The following is a 15,795-nucleotide window of genomic DNA, read 5'->3' as shown; positions in this document are numbered from 1 at the left end:
TTAGAGAATATTCAATGTCAAGTTATCTCCAAAGGGATGCAATTACGAGTTATTGATTTATTTTCAGAGGAGAAGTATTGCTCTCACAGTAGAAATGTTCTCGACTTTGACACACGTCTAAGTGACTTAAGTTGGATTGGAAGTTATGTCGAAATGTGTGGCGAGTTGTGTTACATGGCGAAATCCACATATCAACTCTTATTGTGATTAGGCTGATCGAGTGCTTTGGGTGAGCATTAGTGTGCGAGCAGCGGCAACTGTGTTATGTCTGATTTATTTTGTGGTTAAATTGTGGCTGTGTGAGACGGCAAGTGCCCTGAGATGCTTAACATTGTTAAAGCATCGATTAATTAGTCATTTCCTATGTTTCTCTTATAGTATCCTGCTTTTGCTTGTGGTTCTATCTTTGCTCAAGTTGTCTTTTCAGACAGTGTCTCATGTTCTTTGGAGAGTTGCTGTGATCTGCTGCTGTGATGATCTTGTTTCCTCTCCAATCTCGAATCCTACTTTCAGCATTGTATCACTTCAAAATGTGTGGCCTCAGTACCCATGCCTATGTTAATAGATGTCTTTGCTGTCTCAAGCACAGTCAGATTTCTGGAACAAATTGGATCTGTGTGAATGCATCCAATGACAGCGGCTCACCATAACTGCTAACTTTCATTACCTTCGCCAAAGTTTGAGCCGGCGGTCTCAGTGATTGTGAAAAGCAGTGCTCTGCTGCAGCCCTGTGAACACGTCATCAGCATGAGTGTGTTGTTTCCTGTGTTGTTATAGAAACTAGTAAACAGTGAAGCTCTGATGAGCAGATCTAGCGTTGACGTCATATCCAAAATTCTTCTCTACCCTTTCAAAACTGTGAAGAGAATTTAAGCTCTTTATTTTGTATTTCCAACTCCAATTAGTGCCGCTGTGACAACACTGAGTGGTGGCAGCAGCTGCTGAATGAGAAGACCCCTGCCCTAAATAACTGATTTTCCTTTGAAACTGTCCTTTAGCCAGACCCTTCCAGCTTTGTTACGCAGCACCACTGATGTCAAGCCATCAATGCTAGCTCACTCTTTTTGACTGGTGTCTTTGACCTGGAATTTTTCACATATGTGTATGTAAAGAAAAAAAATAAATAAATAAACTCCAGAGTTGGACATTTGATCCCATATTTATTAGTTTGTAATGTAAAATTTTCAAAGGTCATCCTTCATAAGACTTAAAAAGCAATTGAATTCCGAACAGAAATAGCAGACCCTTTGTTGTTATTATAATATAGGTCAGGCCTGTAACAGGGAACTGCACCATTAGTGACCATCTTAACATAAAATGTGTTGGAATCAACTACACGAATAATACATTTGAAGTGGGAATATTGCAACTCAATGTCGAAATACTGCGTAGCTTTGCTGGATGCACATCCAGTAAGCTCTCTTGAGGCAAGGTCCTTGCTATCCATCATGTTCACCATGTATTTTTATGACATGGCAAGCTTCGGTGCGCATGTCAGAGTCAACTAACAAGCTGCTTTGCCATGTGTATTCTATTATGTTGTCCTATTTTTTATCTTAATGTTTATTAACAGTATAAAGATGTTTAATTGTACTCATTTTATGTTAACATGTCCTTCAATTGTCTTACTGCACTTGTTTCATTGAGCAGAATTATAACGACAGGAATGTGTCGTTGTGTAGGCTTTTTCTGTATGCATTCTGACTGCTTCACTGACTTTCAGGGAATGTTTTGAATGTATTTTGATAAAATGGATTGTGATGAAATTCTTACTGTACATTTGCTTTGTTGAAGTTTTGGGTCATGAATTTAAGACCATATCGATCTGCCCTAACTCATTAAATCAGTATGTCGTCCAAACTTAAATGATGCATTCTAAACATTCACTAGTGGTGTGCATAAAAGTAGCAACACTTTTTACAGTTTACCCTAAAAAGTCTAAAAACAGAAGGAAACGATGGAATATATGAAGGATTCAAGCAAGCTGCCATTTACTATTCTATAATGATGTAAGTGCGACAAGACTGAAGTCTGAAATTACAATCCGAAAACTTTCATTGTAATGCTAAAAGCAAAAATTTGTAGCAGATATATATATTGCAAGACCTATGAGGAAATTTCAGTGATGTACATTTGGTGCGTCACACATGAAGTGAGTGACGCACCAATGAAATGAGTGAATGAAATCACAACTATGAGTCAGTTGGAAACTAAAATTCAATGAACTGAATCATTTTACAATGTAGTTGATCGTATCAAGTCTCCATTTTGATATTCAGGTTATTCCCATTTGGACTCAAATTAAAGATAATTTGGATTACTTTCTGTTCATTAATAAATACCAGTGTGTTTGAATGATTAATTAAACAAGCAGAGCTTTTATGAGATATTATTTAAAACAAATAGAAACAAATTGTTAAAATCATGCCGAACATACGTTTTTGTTGTATTAAATACTTTTTCCCTGGAATTTCTCTATAGGAACAGTGAAATCATTAAAGTAGAGCGAACAACATATGCTTCACCCCCAAGTTTTCGCTCTACAGCCACTCATGTTGCTTTTCAATAAAATAATCAGCATTTCAAAGCTTTAAATATTGCCAGCACCAGGCAGTGATGAGTTAAATCCATATTTGACTTTAACGGCGAGAATTTAAAAGTGTTGCTGTACGCATCAACCTGAACTCAGTTTAGAAGTTTCATTTTACAATAAATGACCTGTCTGCTGAGCTACATACTGACTTTCTTGTCTGAATAACAAATCCTCGTGACTCTACAGCTCAGTGACATAAACTAATCATCTTCTATTGACATCCTTGGATTTTTGTATTTTACAAAACTACAGTTTCAAATGCCTTTCTGGGTCATGGTATAATGTGTGTAATGTGTATCAGGTCATATACAATTTCAGGCCTATTTAAAGCCTGTCCTTGGTTTTAACATGTGTGAAGCTACTGAATGAAAAAAAGGAAGTGTTAAATCTGTATATACTCTGCAGTTCACTGGTGAGTAGTCAAGGCTTGTGCGCCATCTCTTGTGCCAGGATGCTGGAATTCATACTTATTCAGTTACTATCCTATATAGGTGCATGATTAATCACTCACAGGTCGGTGCCGATATGAGCGTTTTGAGGTTGTATAAATCTGCCATTGACATTTCAAAATGACACTGATTTTTTAAAAAGATTTTTTTTTCCAGTTTCTTTTTGAAGCGACGGATGGGCAGTCACTAGGTCATTTGCCCAGGCATTTGTGTTGATTTTGAACACTTGTTTAGCTTATTTTGTGGTGGATGAAAATGGAGCCTCCTTACGTTTTTTTTTCTATACAGTGTTGTTCTGTTTTGCACTGTTATTTTACAGATAAGACTATATAGCATAATGATTTTTTTTAACTTGAAGTTACATGGGCTTTCTAAAAGCGGACTAAGAAAATCAGTGCACCCCTGAGTACAATGTGGTGCAGTGAAAACGTCACTGCAGGATGACCCACTATTTTCCCTACGAAATGAGTTTTCTGTGATGCTCAGGTCCATATTTTCTTTAACTCTGAATTTCTATTTGGAATGTAAAGCCACTTTGGTGCATTGAACACTCCAACTCCTTTCACCAGTGAGGCTGTCAACCATCAATAATTAACAGAACTTAAGATAGCACTCGGTATAGAATACTCACCATATGTGTGTCAAGCTCCAAAGTAGCAAACTCCCTGTTCATCCTGAAACTGACAAAAGCCACAACAAAGGTCTTTCATGTTTCTTTCATGGGTTGATGTTTTGTTTTCACACATTGGTGTCAAGAGGAATGGTACATTTTATGATCCCCTGCAGCTGAAAGGCAAACATTAGCTCTACTAGGACTGCAGCTTCCAAGAATCCATTGTAAGTACAGACAAGTGCATTCACAGAAATACACCAGTGGAGGTCTTCTGTACATATCCCATAACAAACTAGCTGTGGGGTAAGGTGTGAAGTTCAGTGGGACAGCACGCCATCAAATTTTAAAAGAAACCTACACTCTGGTGAGAAAAGCACACGCTCTAACATTGAGTTTCCTCTCATGAAGGTCAGATTCCTTTTAGTGCCTGTTTACATTCAACGTTTGGTCTTGAACTTGAACTTCAGCATGCTGACTTCTGCCACGAGTTCATGTTGCTGCTCTAAAGCTTTAAATACCCGAGGGCACACATGTAACAAGACGCTGGTGTTTTTAGCTCTTAACCCTGCAAGGTGTGGTTTAACCTCAATACATCAGAGGAATGTAGGCTGGGATGCAAGGTTTCTCTTACAAAGCACAGTGAAGGGTTAAATCATATTCAAGATGGCTCTCTGGATTTTTCTGCTGCTAATACAACCAGTCCCTTTTCAGTTTGTCCTCTGTAGGACAGTTTCCAACTGTGTGGTGCGAATCGAGGTTATTGCATTTGTTACAGATGTCATTATGATGCGACAATATGTTCTTGATCCCAGAGGAGCCGTGTTTAATTGAGATTGTTTGATTTTTGACGACACCATCATGGACTAATCCTGCACATGTATGTGGAGCTAAGTTGAACAGGACTGCTTCAAAGAGTGCCACTACATTTGAAAAATGAAATACATACCCCGACAGAGAGTGCAAGGTTGTGATCTTCACAAACGGTAACAATAAATCATAATGATTTTTTTGGGTTTACTTATTATCTCTCATCCATGTCATCGATCAATTTTCAAATCTCATTTGGTTGGCAGTAGTGATGTGATGTTCCGTGATGATGGAAAAAATGCATTATTATCATCCATTCATGAACCATTATCATCAGACTGACATGCTCACTGTACCTAGTAGCAACACTGCTTGCTGTATGTCATGTGCAGAGACCTACAGACTCTCCTCACTCATTGCTCCCAGTATCATGTCAAAAATGTGCGGAGAAGAATCAAGAAAACACTTTCCTTCTGCATCTTTATGAAAGACGAAATAAGTTCTGACTCTGGACTCTTGTTGGTCGGTAGGGACGTCATGACATTGTTCATCGTTTCATTCATCGTTTCTACAGCAGAGGTGTGGATAATGGATACCAGCAAAAAGAATCATGCCAAATTTGGCACCTTTGATGTCATATTGGCACCAGCAGAAGATGGGAAAATCGAGAGAATGATAACTAGAAAATGAAAAACCTGCACTCCTTTCCAGCCGTTGACAACTTATTCCATTCCTTATAAAATTCATATTATGAAAGCAGAAAGTATTTTAATGTGACCTGTAAAAAGATGAAGGACTAATTTGCTTCGTCTTTTGATTATGTCTCCTATGTGTGTGGCCTTAGAATAAACGCTGTTGGTGCTGTGACTAAAAATGGACTAAAGTGCCGCTGTCCATGATCATTTGTGTTTATTCAAAGCCCTCCTCAGTTGATCTTGAATAATTCTGTTAATATAAAATACCACTCTCCATTGAAGTGGAACAAAATGCTGTGTGTAGATAGGAATGTGGAGTGCCTTAAAGAATCAAAAATCAAAGCCTTCAGAATGTCTTTTCTCTCTGAGCTTGTGGTTTGATTTAATCAATTCCTAAACATCACTGACCTATTTGCTGCTATAAAACAGGGCTGAACAACCAGTGAAAGCTGTGTGCCGTGGGAGAAGTTTTCTTTCGCACTTTCCAGCAGCCTTTCACCGACTGAATCCAATTATTGTTCCGAAGTGCATGGCAAAGTTGAGTAAAGGAAAAATCAATTTGAAAGTGATTTGGATCATGAAGTTTCTCAAATATTTCAGCAGTCCCAGACTAATGTTGGTAGCGTTTCAAAACAAAATGTGCAATGGACTGACAAAACAAAAGACCTTGGTTAGTACAAGGAAGCAGTGGAATAATGAAATGTAAATGGGGCAATTGTAGTTACTTTGCTCACCTATTTCTATTGCTTGATTTTCATACCTGTGTCAGAAGCTTAGAATTGGCCTAAAGACTAAGAGTCACTACATCATGATTCTATCTACGTCTTTTAGGTTCCTGTCTGAGTGTGTGACATGGAAGCAGTATTCCAACCTAATACAGCACATATTTTTAGAAAATGTATTGTGTTTTTATTCAAGTGTGTTTCTGCTGTTTGACGCTTCAGATTAGCAAATCAAAACAAGTATCTTAAGTGAGAGTGAAGCAAATAATGTTCTCCATTAAACTCTGTGACCTTGGCATGTCATAATGCACAACAGTCCTTATACATATTGTGAAGCAACAGTCTTCCTAATACATTGCTGGACACGTTGCATGACATGATTTAATAATCTTGAGACAGATCTACTGATGTGTGAACTGCGTAATTGTGATAGGTGACGAATGTGGGTCAGATATTAATCTACGCACGTCATTGGCCTAAGCATGTCATCACCTGTGTTACTATAGAAACATCAACAACAAACCTGAAACTATTATTGTGGCTCCTCCGTTCATGTTGTTCACGTAACACTTGTCTTTGTTCGGGGTGAACGGTTCTTAGAACAGTCTGTGTGTTTACTATTGTTGTATAATAGATGGAGTCGATAGAAGGCGGCAGATCATGAGTCGTTTGCCGGAAATATTTGATATAGTCATAGGACTAGGAGAGCCGTTACTGTGGGGCTGTGAAATTAGCCAAACCTGCAGTATAGACTTAAAAATGAGTCTCATCAGAGATGCATATTTTGAAGAATATATACTGTATATTATTAGGAGCATTAATTACAGTACAATAAAAATACATATATCTGAAAAAATGAAACTTTTTACAAAACAGTATTTTGAGTAATGTTTTGTAAGAATTAGTCAGCTCTTTTGTAGCGTAGTTTTGGATTACAGCTTGTCTTTTTGATAGCTATAATTGCCTAAATGGATGTAATTTAAGGCATAAAAAGAAGACAGTTTTGCAGAGGGAGAAAGAAAGACACAGCAGGCCGTGCTTAATTGTGTTGGACAAATAAGTTATCCAACATCTTTTGTGTGTAGCTCTTACCGAGATGGAAAATCACAGTACCACAGGTTGGTGAATGTGATTTTCTTCTCTACATTTGTCAAAGGTCAGGCTCCCAAATCCCATCATGTTATATGGCCTACAAAATTTTCAATAGGTGTGTTTTTTTTCATGTATATAAAATCATTGTTTGAAGGCAGACTGTGGCATTGATCCATATCAGTAACAGTAATTCAGTAACTCAGTAGTAACAGTAACTCGGAATAGACGCAGCAACATTTTTATATTATGACTGCCTGTGTGTAGTTTCTGGGGTGACGGTTCATTGTGTGTGCTTGCTGTGTAGTTATAGACCTGGGAGATTAAGGTGGGGTTTGACGGTGGGTCTTGGAGGCAAAGGTATTAAAGGTCCAAGAGATTTGTCCATGTTTTTCATACAATCTGATGTTCTTTGTCCATTTGTGACTATTTTGGTGTATTGTTTGTCATATATTTTAGTAGTATTATTTGTAAGTTTAAAAAAATAGAGATTGTTATGCTATTGAATAGTAGTTTAATTGTGTTACCAGTAATCGGAAGGACTGCAGGTTTCATGACGTGCCATTCAAGACTGTCAGAGCAGGAGTGTAGTTTATACTGGATTGTATACTTTGAGTATTGTTGTATTGTTATTATATAGAAAGGAGCTGTTTTGTTGCTGCTTTGATCCACATCTACACATCTACATCTTATCTACACTGTGATTCCTTCTCTGCTGTGCCATTTGGGGCGTAAAATAAACAGTTTGGAGTGGACTGGTGTTGAAGAAGAATTTTTCATTTAAATGGCATATATATATATATAATATATGGCAGCCCTTAATGATCACAGGCTCCAAAATTGAATCTCAATCATATAGTGACATCTGAACCATCAAATTGCTTGACATGTCGTTGTAATATTGTATCTTGAAAAAGCTGTGATTGACGTTTCTGAAATAGCCATCACATAATACATACCTACAAGATGCTGTGTTGCTTAATTTAAGACCGTATTTTCTGACAAGTGGCGACTTTAGATGTCAGTGTCCAAGAAAAAACAAAACTGATGCAAATGAAAGGCAATTTTATGCAATGCAGGAACGTAAATATACATTTGAGCTTCAAGGAGACACTGCCATGTTTGTTCAGATGACTAGTAATGTGGCGCAGATCTATAATAAATATTACCTCCAATAATTAATTATAACGCTGTCTACAGTTGCCTTCTGTTGCACTGTAGTTCTCAATAAATATTATTTTTTGTTTGGCACATCAATTAGTTGTAAACGCGTGCCTTTGCGAGTCAAACTTTCTCGTGATTCATCATAAATTAAAGGACCATGTACTGCATATTGCATATGCAATTCATTTCTTACAACCTGTAAATCTTATGTCTTCCCTTCAATACAACAGATACCCTAACTGATTGAAATGAAACTGCAAAAGAACTGCATTAAAATGATTGAAATAAAAAAATAAAGAAAATGTATTGTTTGCTTTTCGACTACTTGTTTTAATATTTGCTAGTTGATTAAGCTATGCTAGTATGAGGTGGCAGAGTTGAAGATCCTCAGATTTTCATATGGAGTGATAAGGGAGGGCAAGATTAGAAAGGTTCAGGAGAGACAGGGAGCATGTCAGACCAACAGTGGAGGTCGCCAGTTAAAGGAGGAGGAGGTGAAGGTCTCCATGGCAAACACATTGGGACAAAAAAGAAGCTATGCAAGGTCGAATGTTATGTTGTTTTTATTACATGTATTTGCGAACTGACACAAGTGCAAATAATATATATTAGCTACATGTTTAATATTTGGGATGGTCTGCTGCCAAAAACATATTCTATTAATAAGATTCAGTGTGTACGAATATGTGTAATGGAATCTGTGTGCGTCACTATAGAAGCACATGTTTTGTTTCCCTTTTGAGGATGTAACGAGACATTCTGTTATCAAACCGTGTGTCCTCATTGATATTTTTTAGGTCAGTAGGGCTTCTCTGTACAAGATAAACATGTCTTTAGTTTTGTATTACTGTCGTGGGGAAGAAACCGAAGAAGTGACTTGTGGTTGATGGTTACTTTACATTGTATTATTTATCTAGTGGAGCACACTGTAAACCAATACATCTGACAGAAGGATAGAGGATCGTGTGTAGCGTCATTCATAAATGTTTTTTCTGTCCTCACAGGATTTGGTGTGTCTACGGGGGATCCGAGGGGGCGCTGGTCAGCTGGATCTTTATAGCTTCCTCCAACGGACTTGTTCCCATGAGGTCAGCGCGAATGGGATTTCTAAGAGTTCAGAAAGGGCCTGGCTGGGAAAGGGAATGAGTATGGACAACCTCTCTGACTTCAGTGGCACCTGTGCGCCCAGCCGCAGGGAATGGGAGTAAGTGTCCAAACAAACTTATCACACAACTTGTTTGCACAGTATTAACATAGTTTGTTCATTCCTTTATGCCTTTTTTATTGTTATCTTATTATGGTGTTTTTTCCTCCATTTTCCTCTTATTTTTTTCTTTTTTATAAGAATATATTTTATTTATTTTATTTTATATATTCCCTGGTTTCTTGATTTTTTTTTTTGCTCGTCTTTTTCTTCACCTTTCTTTTTCTGCCTTTTCCTTGTTTCCTTCCCATTTTCTTTTTCTTCTCATTGCTTTTTTCCTTCCCTCTTTTTGTATTTTGTTATTCTCTATTCCTTTTGTTATCTTCTTCCTTTAAACTCTTGAGCCATTTTCTTTCCCCGCTCCACATAAAGTCATAGCAAATAGATCTGCTACAGCCTGTCAGAGTATGTACACATCTTTTTGCCTGTTAGACCATCTTCGTCTCAGACAGCAAATATGTACTAATGATAGAACGCTGTGGACACACAAACCGTTGCTCCACAACAAGCCACTGACTCCAGTTCTGAAAAGAGAAACAATGGGGCAGCTCTTTAACCCGTCAACATATCCAAATTGAAGTGGTTTTCCTGAAAAGAAACTGTGACTCTAAAGGGGTCAGCATGAGATGAGTTCTTAAAAATCCAGCTGTTCTCAGACACACACCCCCTCCCTCTCCCTTGGCAAGGCCATGATGTAATTGAAGAAACATTTTAATGTGTCTTCTTCTGTTCCCAGCACCAACAGCTGTGTGGAGGATGAAGATGAGAAAGACCGGGCCAAAAGGTACTGGACCCTTGTATATAACTGCATGTGGGTCAGCTTTTATGGCAAATTTATTTCCTTCTGCCTGTCATTGTTGAAGATTCCTGTGTTCCCACTCTGCTTGAAGGTTGACAGGTGGTGACTCTAACCTGAGAATCATCAACAATGATTCAATAAGCTTGTGTTAAAATGTGGCTCTTGTTTTTGAAGCTGATGGTTTGGGCCTTGATTTAACATATATTTAACCAATAACTCATCTGTTAACAAGACTTGATTCAGAGCTCAGTGCTGGTGTTGAATCATCTCTGACAAGAACTGATGATTTGTGGTTTGATCGTCTCAGCCAAGACTTGACTCAGACTCTGAGATGAGATTCTTCCTGACTTGAGTAAACTCAGACAGCTCATCACAAGATGACTCCTTACTCAGTCTCACAGTAAACCAGACTTTAATTTTTCTTCCGTTGAGCATAGCATCATGCGGTCCAGACAAAATTCTGGTAACTTGAGCTCACTACAATCCACCTCCAACTCAAGAACAGATACCTCATAACTTCACTGTGACACAGATCTGTCTACAGCTCAGATGACTTCCTTAAATAAGCTGGAGCCTGTACAGTAATCTGTCTGTCCATTTGACTGATCAAGCACTGATCACTATTCTGGACAAATGACTTGAATCAATCCCATGCTCAATGATTCAGTTTTGTGTGAACCTGCCTCGCTGACTTTGTGTTAACTTGTCACATGGAATATTTTAAAAGAGGACCCTTAAAAAAGAACTCTGATGACCCTGTAGCTGGCTTGACCAAGACATTTATATCATGTCATTGAAATGGTCTGCAAGTCATAACCGGACAAGTAGAAATAAACACTACAGAGTTAAATAGTGTACAATAGTGTACAACAATGTGTGACATTCGATCAAAGTGCCAGTTAGCAACATAGTGATCCCTGTGATGTTAAACCATTAACCATCCGTGGATGTTAAACCATTAAGTCTCACCTGTGTAAGCTTGCTTTTGAGATCTAAACTGGACTGTATGGAGGTGGTTGGAGCTCAAATATACTGTACATGTCTATCACACACACCGACGTTAGCGCAGCCTTTGTTGCTCTTCCGTCATCTGTGGCAGCTGGCGCTGGATTTTCTCTGAAAGAGCTATGCTTTGCTTAACTGTGTCTTCTGAAGCAGGTATCTGCGTTTCTTTTACTGATAGTGTGTGGGTAGACATGTATTGATTTAAACAGAACTTCGAATGAGTAAAAGCAAGTTTCCGCCATTCCTCCTAACAAGATAAAATACAGCTGAAGAGACAGAAATGGGCTTTTCATTTGAAGAAGGCTGCAGTGAGTGGAGCGAAATGAGCGGCTGCTGTTTAATCTTGTCATAAAATTGTGCTTATTTTAAAACTCGTCAGGTTCTATTGACATGGTACATTTGGTTTTTCTCTCTGCTGGATTTCAAATGAATCTGAGGGCTTGGTTTTGTAACGTTTTTTACTGTGTGCGTTGCCTCCCCCTCTCCTCTTTTGTTATCTACAAACCACTCTGCTGGAACAGTTATTTCAATAACCTATGCTCAATTAGCTTTGACCACCAGACTGCACTAATGTCAATCATTTGCTCTGCCAAGGGCTTCTCGTAACAAGTCGGAGAAGAAAAGAAGAGACCAATTCAACGTGCTCATCAAGGAGCTTTGCACTATGCTGCAGGGTCAGGGTTATCCACGCAAGATGGACAAATCCACCATTCTGCAAAGAACCATTGACTTCTTGCAGAAGCAAAAAGGTACAGATAAATCCTTGTGCTTTTCCTTTTGAATTGGTTTTTTTCCACATTAAAGTGTCTACTTTTGCAAAATAATTAGCTAGTGCAGACTCATGGAGTTTTTGATTAATGCATCATAGTGAGTCAGAAAATTGTGACTCAGTGGGCAAGTGGTTTTTCCTTCAAAATATTCCAGTAACTCTGACTTACTCATCAAGGGAATCTCTGTGACCCGCCTATGGTACGAAGCAGACATGAGTTGCTCTGAACGTTGACTGGGTTTAACTTAAACTTAACTTATACTCATCTTTGTCAAGATACTTTATACAAATATATTTTCATCTAAAGACCATAAAGCCAGGTGATACCCTTAACTCAGTCAAGATATTTAATTTATTCTTTTCTGTTTACCGTGCTTTTCAGACATAACAGCGAAGAATGAAACTTGTGACGTAAGACAAGACTGGAAGCCTTCGTTCCTCAGCAATGAGGAGTTCACCCAGCTCATGCTCGAGGTAAGGCGCAAATATTTACAATATATATTACAGTCATGTGAGCTTGACATTTTGAAACAAAAAGTGCATTTTGGTGTTATGGTCATGTCCTCCTGAGTAAAACTTCTTTTTTCATTGAGGCAATGACTCACCATGCAGTATATGTGTGTGACACTGTACGCAATATTGCTGTCAGGCCTTGAACTCTAACATTGCATTGAAAGATGATAAACACTGCATCCTATCTTTAGCACTTGCAAGTGATTTGCACTTGTTCTAGAATGAGCAAACCTTTATTCAATCTGCCTCAGTGAGCTCTGACCTTTAAAGATCGGACAAGTTTCCATTTTGTTGGTGCTGTCAGAGGGTTGTGTGCTCAATATAAAATTTTCTTTGATACCTTGTGCCACATTGTTAAAGTTCTGTCGGAAGCTCAAAGATGTGTTGCTTCCGCTGTAGAGAGGCAGCACTAGTGTGACAGATGACTCCCTTAACATCCATGGATGAAACTCAAATTTTCTCTGTGTAGCAGGGAGAATTCAAATTCAAATGAGGCCGTCTACGCCCTCTGCTCCGGTGTCACTTGAAGAGCTGTGGATGGTTGTCTGCATGGCTACTCCACTCCTCATTTAACTTAGGGCTTAGGAAAGCTGGTTTTATCATCTCAAAAAAAAAAAAAAAGAATTCATGCTTAATTGTTGGAACCAGTGGCAGCGTTTAGCTAATAAAAAAGAGGTGTGTGTGACTACTCATGCGAGGTAATAGAGAACTGTGGAAACCGATGGGTTGGAACATGCTGTACAGCAGTTGTAGGACTCCTTATGTGGTTATATCTTCCATTCCTTCTTGCTGTATGACAGGAATTAAACATGAGGAATCTTTTGAGGAAGTACACAACTGATCCCAGAAACGAGTGTTAGAGGCCAGCTGGGCTTTTTCAGACTGCTTCAGTCTTCAGTGGTGTGCAACGTGAAATATTGTCTACTGTGTTTCATCTTGCTTCACAATGATGAACTATAGAGTAACCCAGCTATGTCCTGTACCGTTTCCACTGAATTCTGTTCATGGTGACCAAGAGAATCACATGGTTCTTTTACCCGCAATGTTTCTAGTTTGGTGCTATACATAAAAAGATATTATATATATTCAATCAGAAGTAATAACTAAACTAAATATTTTTTTTATTTACCAATACATTTCTGATGTTGATGAACTGCCATATTGAGTATTTGTAATATGGTTAAATGGATGTGATCTAAATCAATGCGGGCAATTACATTTTCTCTGCAGCCACATTATGTACTGTGACTGTTGTGCGGGGCTGTGTTGTGTGTATTTTTATTTTATTTTTTTGATTGCTTTTGTCCTGTTTCATTTAAAATACATTCCATTTAAACATATCATATATTTCAAAATATTGTTTTAATTCTAATGTATTCTAAGATACCAGAAATACACAAAAAGAGAAACGCATCGTTGCAGTCGAAGGGCCGCATGTGGTCCCAGGGCTGCACTTACTGGTCCAAATCTTTCAAAAGACACATGAAAAAATAATCCTTGCTAAGAATTAGAAATTATATATTCAAAGCTTTTCTTTGTCTGTTCTTGAAAGGTGCAAATCACTCACTGATATTTCTTCCGTTGTCAGGCACTCGATGGCTTCTTGGTGGCATTAACTACAGATGGAAACATCATTTATGTATCTGACAGCGTGTCTTCACTCATTGGCCATTTACCGGTAGGTTTACGTCCTGAAACAGCTTCTGCAGAAGTGCCCATTCCACTGTCATTATTTTGTGTTTCCTATGAAGCAGTTTCTTGACTCATTTATTAATGACAGTTTCTCATGCCCTTTTTGACACCAGTCAGATATGGTTGACCAAAATATCTTGAATTTCCTCCCGGAGCGTGAACACGACGAGGTGTATAAGCTGCTATCATCCCACATGCTGATGACTGACCCTATCGCTGCTGACTTCCTCGACAGTAAGTCTCATCCTGTCTGTCTCCCACCTCCTTCTCCCTGCTCCAACAGCCTGTTAAGCAGTCCGATGTCTGTGTTTGTCTGACTCTTATTTGTGTCCTGGAACATGCTTTTGCCTATATTTTTAGCACAATTGCATTTTTACAGCCCAGGAGACTAAAGAGTCTGAACCGGAGAGGTTATTGGATTGCTGATTTGTTGGTCAATGATTAGACCGCTGGCTAATAATAGCAGTTAACCCAGTATCATACTTAAGACTTTAAATGTGTTATGCTCGCAGTAATCCAGAGGAATGTGGTATCTGGGGCTGAATGCTGACCTTAATCCTGCATTGCTATTGGCCTCTGTGAGAAGCACGCTTGTTATTATTGGTCTGCTGGTGGCTTAAATCACAAAGTCATGTGACTCAGGCAGCGCAATCTGATTTGTCCCAGAAGGGAACTCCAGCTATTATCATTTTGTTGACGGTTATCAGGATATGAGAAATCCTGTGGCCAATACATTTTTGTTATGTCACTACCCTGTCTTGATCCCTCAGTCAGACTGAGTCCACACAGACAATATGGCACACAGGTTAAGCACTCTCTGGTTCAAGATCAGGCCAGGCCTCTCAGACTCCTCCCTACCCTTCAAATCACCTGACCAAATACATGTAACAGTCAACCTGTCAACCTGTATTACTCTGAGAGTGATGGTAATCTGGATTTGCCTGATAAGTGGAAACATGTCAACATTTTCAGTGTTAATCTGCTGCATTTTTCTCACACATATGAGGATATTTGATGTTCTAGTTTTATGAGCTATTTCCATTCTACTTCTTTTCCATCTACTCTGTCCCTTTTCTGAGTCTGTCTAGGGAACAGCACATTCCAAAGGCCATTGCTCACTAACCAATGTACATAGGGAATTGTGCCTTTGGATGAATTACTATGAAATAAAAAGCTGCACTTTTAAGTGCACTTTTAACTTTTAAGTAAAAAAAAATCCTCATGAAATTCTTACTAAAATCAAAACCTGATCAAATGTATTTTCATTCTTGAATACATGGTTCAGGGTTTCCGCTGGCGCACCCCTCTCCGCCGCGTTAAAAGAAAGTGATGAGATTTTGTAATTTATTGAATTGGTGACAGGTAAAATGCCAGTTTTTAATCATTGGAAGTAAATCTGTCTCCAATCCAAGCCATCCTCACACGGTCCTTCTCCTCACCTCCATGATGTGTTATGTGCTATACATTTGTTTTGATGAGTCCACTTCATTTTCATATTCATGTGTTTGATAACGTGAGATTTCATCTTTAAAGGGGTCACAACTGTTAAAATGTGATGGAAACCCTGTGGTTGGATACTATAATTGCAAACCAGATATTGATATGAGGAAGATAAGTTTTGATGCCGCAGAGATTCAAAAAATCAAGTCAAAACATTTTTAGTAACATGGAAAACAGAACC

The 15,795-nt window shown here is 38.4% G+C and overlaps 1 protein-coding gene across 6 annotated transcripts in view; it reads left to right on the top strand.

Annotated features, from left to right (window-relative positions):
* The window catches only part of npas2 (neuronal PAS domain protein 2), a 56,131-nt gene that overhangs the window by 26,088 nt on the left and 14,248 nt on the right, over positions 1-15,795 (top strand). For all 6 annotated transcript variants that reach the window (XM_053848038.1, XM_053848040.1, XM_053848039.1 and 3 more), the window contains exons 2-7: positions 9,137-9,336; positions 10,073-10,120; positions 11,735-11,889; positions 12,292-12,383; positions 14,011-14,100; positions 14,228-14,348. In XM_053848038.1, the coding sequence (XP_053704013.1) occupies positions 9,275-9,336; positions 10,073-10,120; positions 11,735-11,889; positions 12,292-12,383; positions 14,011-14,100; positions 14,228-14,348 (568 nt within the window). In that variant the 5' untranslated portion in view covers positions 9,137-9,274. The remainder of the gene's footprint in view (positions 1-9,136; positions 9,337-10,072; positions 10,121-11,734; positions 11,890-12,291; positions 12,384-14,010; positions 14,101-14,227; positions 14,349-15,795) is intronic.

Source organism: Synchiropus splendidus, chromosome 17 (genome assembly GCF_027744825.2).
Source record: "Synchiropus splendidus isolate RoL2022-P1 chromosome 17, RoL_Sspl_1.0, whole genome shotgun sequence".
Lineage (NCBI taxonomy): Eukaryota > Metazoa > Chordata > Actinopteri > Syngnathiformes > Callionymidae > Synchiropus > Synchiropus splendidus.
This window is presented reverse-complemented; position numbering and strand designations above follow the sequence as displayed.